This window comes from Corticium candelabrum, chromosome 4 (assembly GCF_963422355.1).
Source record: "Corticium candelabrum chromosome 4, ooCorCand1.1, whole genome shotgun sequence".
Classification (NCBI taxonomy): domain Eukaryota; kingdom Metazoa; phylum Porifera; class Homoscleromorpha; order Homosclerophorida; family Plakinidae; genus Corticium; species Corticium candelabrum.
In genome coordinates this window covers 2283931-2291430 of record NC_085088.1, presented here as the reverse complement: position 1 = coordinate 2291430, position 7500 = coordinate 2283931, and the positions used below count along the sequence as shown (strand labels likewise).

The 7500-nt window shown below is 39.7% G+C and overlaps 4 protein-coding genes across 6 annotated transcripts in view; all 4 read left to right on the top strand.

The window, feature by feature from the left end:
* Positions 1-1293, top strand: part of LOC134178002 (uncharacterized) — a 1623-nt gene extending 330 nt beyond the window's left edge. Inside the window, exons 3-6 of the mRNA XM_062644784.1 lie at positions 120-194; positions 257-341; positions 1198-1241; positions 1289-1293. Coding sequence (XP_062500768.1) covers positions 120-194; positions 257-341; positions 1198-1241; positions 1289-1293 — 209 coding nt within the window. The remainder of the gene's footprint in view (positions 1-119; positions 195-256; positions 342-1197; positions 1242-1288) is intronic.
* Positions 1294-1312: 19 nt separating this feature from the next.
* LOC134178626 (WD repeat-containing protein 89-like) lies at positions 1313-3366 on the top strand. The gene is made up of 10 exons (XM_062645513.1): positions 1313-1410; positions 1467-1530; positions 1601-1648; positions 1705-1788; positions 1847-1933; positions 2460-2504; positions 2576-2673; positions 2730-2835; positions 3056-3160; positions 3232-3366. Exons 1-10 carry the CDS (start codon positions 1358-1360, stop codon positions 3277-3279), a joined length of 738 nt encoding a protein of 245 aa, XP_062501497.1. The 5' UTR covers positions 1313-1357; the 3' UTR covers positions 3280-3366.
* Positions 3367-3421: 55 nt separating this feature from the next.
* LOC134178625 (serine/threonine-protein kinase H1 homolog) lies at positions 3422-4909 on the top strand. 2 transcript variants are annotated; one of them, XM_062645511.1, is made up of 2 exons: positions 3422-4272; positions 4414-4909. In XM_062645511.1, exons 1-2 carry the CDS (start codon positions 3433-3435, stop codon positions 4828-4830), a joined length of 1257 nt encoding a protein of 418 aa, XP_062501495.1. In that variant the 5' UTR covers positions 3422-3432; the 3' UTR covers positions 4831-4909. The 2 variants fall into 2 exon arrangements, with proteins under 2 accessions (XP_062501495.1, XP_062501496.1); XM_062645512.1 differs by having other exon boundaries at positions 4433-4567.
* Positions 4910-5250: 341 nt separating this feature from the next.
* Positions 5251-7500, top strand: part of LOC134179010 (kinesin-like protein KIF28) — an 11080-nt gene continuing 8830 nt past the window's right edge. Inside the window, exons 1-6 of one of the 2 annotated variants that reach the window (XM_062645920.1) lie at positions 5251-5340; positions 5401-5439; positions 5501-5577; positions 5662-5678; positions 5756-5778; positions 5845-5966. In XM_062645920.1, the coding sequence (XP_062501904.1) occupies positions 5327-5340; positions 5401-5439; positions 5501-5577; positions 5662-5678; positions 5756-5778; positions 5845-5966 (292 nt within the window). In that variant the 5' untranslated portion in view covers positions 5251-5326. Of the gene's footprint in view, positions 5341-5400; positions 5440-5500; positions 5578-5661; positions 5679-5755; positions 5967-7500 lie in introns of both variants that reach the window. The other variant, XM_062645919.1, reaches the window with a different exon arrangement.

The following is a 7500-nucleotide window of genomic DNA, read 5'->3' as shown; positions in this document are numbered from 1 at the left end:
TAATTTTCTAAAGTTTGTGCACTCTACAGCTAGTTGTTGGTCAGTAGTCCTGCTGATTATTAATTAATTAATTTTAAGAAAACTTTAAGTATTGTATATCGTGAGACTTTTTTGCTCAGGTTCAGACAATGCAGTAAAGATCTACTCTTGTGATGACTTACAAACGAAAGCTCAGCTGAAAAACAATACAATCAGTCTCTACTTCATTGCTATCATTGACAACGATGTATCCACTGTGTGGTCTTATGTATATTAGGTCCTACAAACGTGGTGACAGGACTTCAGTTTGCACCTGATAATCCACATATTGTTTACTTTTCCTTATTGGATGGATGTATTCAGTAAGTGTTTGTTGGACAACAAAATCTGTGATTATGTACCATTATTGTTGAAAATTGTATCCGTCTTATTGAAATTTATATTATTGAAACATTATTAGAATAAATTATATTATGTTATATATTATGTTTTAATATTTATTTTTATATTGAAAATTCTCACCTATTAAAGTTATAACCATTATTGAACTTTATTAAATATTACTTAATATTTTCTTAATAATAAATTAAATATTATTAAAGTGACTTTATATTATATTTAATTGTGTGTGTGTGTGTGTGTGTGTGTGTGTGTGTGTGTGTGTGTGTGTGTGTGTGTGTGTCTGTGTCTGTGTCTGTGTCTGTGTCTGTGTCTGTGTCTGTGTCTGTGTCTGTGTCTGTGCGTCTGTCTGCGTCTGCGTCTGTGTCTGTGTCTGTGTCTGTCTGTGTGTCTGTCTGCGTCTGTGCCTGTGTCTGTGCCTGTGCGTGTGCACGTGTGCGTCTGTGTGTGTGTGTGTGTGTGTGTGTGTGTGTGTGTGTGTGTGTGTGTGTGTGTTGTGTGTGTGTGTGTGTTTGTGTGTCTGTGTGTGTGTGTGTGTGTGTGTATGTATAATACTATTGAAAAATGTAGCTGTCAATTGATATAATGATATCAAACAGATGATGTATGGCTGACAGCATACACCTAAGTGAGCACTTATTATATGGCTGTTATCAGTTACAACTACAGTTTGAGTTATACTTACAGATGAGCAAGCAATGAATTTAGAAACAATGTTTTTGACTTGTCTTTATGTTTAAAACTAAATTTATTGCTGTTCGAATGATGTTGCAGCTCTAAGATATTTCTAACTCGTTTAATTGTATCTCTCTATTTCAGGTGCTGGGATATGAGGTCATCAAAACCAGTGCAGACGTACACGGGTATGTCATTTTGTCTTCTTACATGTAGGCTTTGCTTCACTCTTAAGTATGAGAGTGTTTGTTTAGACGAGGGTTTGCACAAGTATTGCAGTCTCGGTGTCAATTGTACAGGCAAAATGATAGCTGCTGGCACCGAAGCTACCGCAACGGATTCGTTTGTAATCTTTTGGTGAGTGGTAATTGTTGAGAATTTATTGTACGAGATGAACTGTTTGTCTTTTGAAGGGATACACGTAAAACAGAGCCAATCACTACGTTTAAAGATTCTCACAGTGATGACATAACCCAGGTATCATATTGATATCACCAGAATATGTCAATTTGCATAAACGACTTGTCACAGATATGTTGTTTTGTAGAGTAGATTTCATCCATCAGATCAGCAAAAGCTGGCTACAGGATCAACGGTACAGTATACATAGTGTGATTCTACTTTGTGTATTACAAGTTCAACTGTGAATAGGATGGGTTAGTTTGCATATTTAATCTATCATCAATGAACGAAGAAGATGCAATTGAATCGGTGCTCAACTCTGAGTCATCTGTGGTGAGTCATGCTGTCTGGTAGATGAAAGGAGGTTTAGTTGGAATTTTTATTGGACTAGAGTAAGATTGGTTTCTTTGGCTCGGAATGGGATTTTCTGTTTTGTCTGACACACATAGAGTCATTTCAGCTATGGAATGTTGCTGAGGTGAGTAAAGAAATGACATACACAATATATACGTACTTGATAAGGAATGGTTTGAAATACTGTGTGTGTGTGTGTGTGTGTGTGTGTGTGTGTGTGTGTGTGTTTGTTTGTGTGTGTGTATATGTTTGTGTGTGTGTGTGTGTGTGTGTGTGTGTGTGTGTTTGTGTGTGTTTGTGCGTGTTTGTGTGTGTGTGTGTGTGTGTGTGTGTGTGTTTGTGTGTGTGTGTGTGTGTGTGTGTGTGTGTGTGTGTGTGTGTGTGTGTGTGTGTGTGTGTGTGTGCGTGTGCATGCATGTGCATGCATGTGCGTGTGCATGCATGTGTGTGTGTGTGTGTGTGTGTGTGTGTGTGTGTGTGTGTGTGTGTGTGTGTGTGTGTGTTTGTTGGAAATGTATGTATTGGTGCCATCAAGTATGTAGATATGTTTATGTATTTATGCATACAATTGACTTTGAAGCTACTGCAAGACTTACATCTACATGACATACACTGTATGTGTCATGCATTGTTTGTGGCATATGCTGCAGGGAGAGCTCATCACTACACATGCTAACATGAGAGACAAGCTTAAGGTTTGGAATGTACAGTACCTAAGGAGTAATTTATGTCAAAAATGTAAACTCTACAAATTACGGTACATTAGAGTCATTGTAAAGTAACTCCAGATTATCTCATTGATTGTCTCTATTGTGGCAATGATTGGAAAGATTGTTCTCTATGCATAGCAGCTGGAAGTGGAAAGTAAGTAATAGGATGTAAACATCCGTCTTAGTTCTTTAGTTGCCTTTTTGTATTAGTGGATCAGTATCATTACTGTCTGTTGAGAATGGTGATTTTCGACTTACGGGAAGGCTTGTTGCAGGACACCTGGAGACGGTCAGATGTATCACTGCAGTTCCAAATGTAACAAACTTATAGCTTTCTGTGTACAGTAATATGTATGGTACATAACTTAAATAACAAATTGCAAACAAAGAAACAAAAACTAAATTTAGCAAACACATAGACACGCACGCATGCACACACACACACACACACACACACACACACACACGCACACACACACACACACACACACACACACACACACACACACACAGAGTTTAATTTAAGTTTTGTGTAGTCTGGTTTGATGGCAACTGGAGGTGAAGATGGTTTTGTTTGTTTGTGGCATCTAAGTTCTGCAGATGGTCCTTCAGAAAAGGCACTGCCTTCAGACAGTTTGAAGGTAAACTTTTCATGGCTGTCTTGCGTTGCCATTCACTCAGTAATTACTGTTGTACATATCGCATGTTGTAGGTGCCATCAAGCCTGAAGGCCAAACGTAGACGAGAGAAACCTTATTGACTTGTTTATATTACCCCTCAGTTAGTGTGCAATGCATATAATAGAGCTTCCGCCCTTTTATATTCTAAAATATATGTCAGTCAATTATATCTTGCTCATCGTGATCATATCGATCACAAGATCTGACTAGGAGTAGTTACAACTGGTGGACTAATGGGAAATTTGTGGCTTAGAGAAGGGAGGGATGAAACGAGTTGTGGTCTCTGTTGTGTGTATGGGAGGAATGTAGTACAATCAGTGCAACTTGTACAGAAGCCAGATGATGTTGAAGGTCTACACAAACAAAGCAGGAGCAGACAATCTTTGTGTGATCGTAGAGTGACTTCTAGGTATGAACTTAAGGCCTTGATAGGATGTGGTGCTTTCTCCAGAGTTGTCAGAGTCGAAGACAAGCGGACAAAGGAGCCATTAGCTATCAAAATTGTGGAAAGTCATTGTGGTAATTTTCATCTACTGAAGACGGAATTGTCTATTCTTTGTCAAGTTCAACATCCCAATATTATACAGATGAAAGAGTCGTATGTGGATGATCGGTACCTGTACATAGTCATGGAGCTTGCAAGTGGAGGAGATTTGTATGACAAAATGGCTGCTCGAGGAAAATTTTCTGAGAAGGAGGCAAGCTGCATCGCTGACATGCTACTGGATGGCTTGGACTATTTGCATTCAAATGGCATCACTCATCGGGATTTGAAGCCTGAAAATTTATTATATCGTCATCCAGGGAGTGACTCGAGGATAATGATTTCAGACTTTGGTTTGTCACATTTTTGTCAGGATCCTTTAGTAGACATAATGGTGACACCGTGTGGGACTCCTGAATTCATTGCTCCAGAGATGTTGAGAAGGAAGCAGTACACACGTGCTGTTGACATGTGGGCGTTAGGCGTCATTGTCTACATACTGATGAGTGCTCACTTTCCATTCTATCACAATAATCAAAGGAAATTGTATAAACGCATAGCAAGGGCTGATTACAGCTATGGCTCTCAGGTACAGCTAACACACACACACACACACACACACACACACACACACACACACACACACACACACACACACACACACACACACACACACACACACACACACACACACACACTTGCAAGCATACCTCACATCATTTTTTACTAGGCATGGAATGGTGTTTCAGCTATTGCTAGAGACTTCATTGACAGACTGCTTACAGTGGACCCTGTACTACGAATGACGGCTAGAGAAGGCATTGTCCATCCTTGGCTGAGTAGACCGAGAACAAGAAACCTCTCCACTCGTCTAAGAAGCCAAACATGCACTTCACAAGTTCTAACCCTAACAGTTCAGCCCGAGTTTCAGCAGGATATAACACAAGATGCGAGATGCAATAGAAAAACTCAAGCAAGTCGACTTCAAGAGAGTACACGGCAAGTCAATTGTAAGCCAATGACAGATGAACTATTGGTGGAAGACATGGAAGACGACATCGACATCGATCAGTTAGTTACACAGCTGGAGACAGCAGTAAGCAGTCATTATTTAGCCAAGACTCGTAAAGCGTTTGTTAGTAGCTAAACTAAGCACGATGTTTATGTCTAACATGTTTACATCCAGCTGTAGCAAAACATGTTTGTTGCTAGTATGTGAGCCATAATGTGTGTGTGGTCTGGAACTCAAGCAAATGTGAATGTTGTCTCCAAATTCTTTTGTATTGTATTCCATAGAAGCCTATTTCTATACTTCAACGGACAGTATGCTTAACATATATAAGAGAGAAAAAGAGTACTTTTAGTACTACACAGCATGCGGTGAATTAGATTCATCAGTAATGCTCAAACCCAGATTTTAATATTTAAGTTAACTAATTAATAAGTTTTGGAGCCTCCTAGAGCCAAAGTACAATAAATTTGTTATTTCTGGAGCCAAATTTGGTTTTGTTGCCATGGTAACAACATTTCCAGCGAACAATCACGTGACAGAAAGAATCCGGGTATTCGGTCGCTACGTAAACCGTACAAGTTCGTCCCGGTAGTTGAGCGGAACATCTGATCAGGGCTCATGCCTAGCCGGCATGACTTCCGAATCGTGAGATCTTCCCTAAGTCGTGACCAAAAACGCACACTAAACGCTCTCCGTCTCTTCCAGCGTCAAAGTTGCCGTGCGCGTTCGTCCGTTCAACGCAAGGTAGCAGAGGCGACCTTCTCGACTCCAGTTTCGATGACTTAATGCTGTTTTGCGTTGCCAGGGAGAAAGAACGCAATGCAAAGCTCGTAGTGGAAATGGAGCAGAACATGACGATAATACGAGATCCAGACAATGAAGGTAAAGAGCGAGACGCGTGGTCGTTAGGTACACAGTAAGTTTTACCTGACTTTTGTCTGTTTATATAATCACTTGGCCCGACAGGCGCTGAACCTAAGAAGGTATACGTATCACGCTTAGTGTTTCAAATGTCTTTTTTGCTTCTAACACGTTTTCTTCTTGTTCGAATTCTCTTCAGTTTGCTTTTGATTATTCCTATTGGTATGTGTCGGTTTGTGTTGCTGTTGTTTTTTGTTCGCGTGATGATATTGTGGTTGTGGTATGGAGGTCTCATGACGGATTCCATACTGATGAGAACGGAGTGTTTATGCCTGTCACTGCAAAGTATGCCGACCAGAGCCGTGTGTTTAAGGATCTCGGTCAGGGTGTGTTGGACAACGCTTTTCAAGGTAATCTGTCGAGAGAAAATGAAGATATCGATAAACGCAGTAATAAACGTTAGTATTAGTAAAATATTTGTATAGATGGGTGGCTAATGTTTGTTGCAACTTAGCTATTACATTATTGAGTGCTTTCACACTGACCTTAGGTTAACCTAAGTTAAGCTAGCTGAGTAAACACTACCATATGGAACATGTAATTACTGGGTAATTGACCTAAGTTAACACTGAGCAGCGTTCACACAGCACAGAAATGACCCACTAACCAATCTAGATACTAATTATGTATATCTTGTCATTGTTGTCCCGTCAATGTCTGGAGGGTTTGGAGGGTTTGGAGGGTTTCGTCCTCTCACTAGAGACATGATCTTTACAAGCGACATCTGGTTGTACATTCTGCACAGCAACACTAGGAGAGTTGTAAAAAGGACCTCTCATTGCTGATGCGATTTTCTTCGTCTTCTCCTTTTCCACTGAAGACGCGCCTGTGTAGCTTTGAAGCGTTTGTAGCCCATTCTAGAAACACGCCATTCTTGGCTATGCTAGAAGGCGGAGTGACCTAGTTGTAGGCAGAGCGACCGAGTTCTAACCTAGCTTGCAAGTGGGTTAGCATTAATCTAGGTTAGGTTAGCCGAAGCCATTAATTAGGACCAATTTTTTAAATGTCATCTGGAGCTAAATTAATTAGAGTTAACCTAGGTTAGAAAGGTCGACCCATTGTCTGGTTTTCGAAATTGTTGTGATAGCGTAGAATCTTCATTATTGTGTCTAACTTAACATGGGTGGTGTGTTAAACTATATATAGCCACAGCTGTTTGAAATCATTTTGCTGTGTCTGTGTCCTTGTCGTGAACTGATGCGGCTGGAAAAGCCAACTGGTTGAAGAAACCTTCACGTTGTAGTAAAATAGTTTGATTGACTGAACCTAGTGCATGTAGTTATGTGTTGCTCTTTTTTCTTATTTATTTCTCATGTTTCTGTAAGTTGTCTGTTAATTTTGTTTGTGTGTTGGTGTTGTAGTGGTTGTTCATGACTGTATGTTGTGTGCACTAGATTTCTGTGTGGGACTCAAATGCAAACATTAAATATTATTAATATTAAGGAGGTATATGAGTACAGTACTAATGTATGGGTTCATTGATTGTGTTGCTGGTAAGATGAGGTTGTCAGTTGATATGGTAGTGTAACTTTAGACTACCTAATAGTAGGTGCATGTTGTCATGCTGAAGAGGAGTGGAGCAAACTGATACGCATGCATTGTGATGGATGCTATGATACCTGTTGACTCGCATTGCTGCAATGCTTGTGTTGTATTGTACGTTGACTAGTGGAAGAAACATGGTTTTAGTCTGTGTTGCAAGAGACAGTGGAAGAAAATGAACAAGTTTTATTTGTATCTGTTTTGACTATTGTATTATTAATATTAATAATACTAATACTAATAAGGACATATCTTTGGGGATACCTTCATGTTACAAGAGACAGGAACAAGAAAAAGAGAGTACAAAGCACGTATTACAAGAATTGAACAAGCATTCTTCAT

Bases quoted from the DNA above. Each gene is read 5' to 3' on its own strand.
- LOC134178626 (XM_062645513.1), top strand. From the start codon at position 1,358: ATGATAGCTGCTGGCACCGAAGCTACCGCAACGGATTCGTTTGTAATC. The intron at 1,531-1,600 runs GTATCATATTGA...GTTGTTTTGTAG, and splicing joins ACAGTGATGACATAACCCAG to AGTAGATTTCATCCATCAGA. The intron at 1,934-2,459 runs GTGAGTAAAGAA...CATATGCTGCAG, and splicing joins AGCTATGGAATGTTGCTGAG to GGAGAGCTCATCACTACACA.
- LOC134178625 (XM_062645511.1), top strand. From the start codon at position 3,433: ATGGGAAATTTGTGGCTTAGAGAAGGGAGGGATGAAACGAGTTGTGGT. The intron at 4,273-4,413 runs GTACAGCTAACA...ATTTTTTACTAG, and splicing joins ATTACAGCTATGGCTCTCAG to GCATGGAATGGTGTTTCAGC.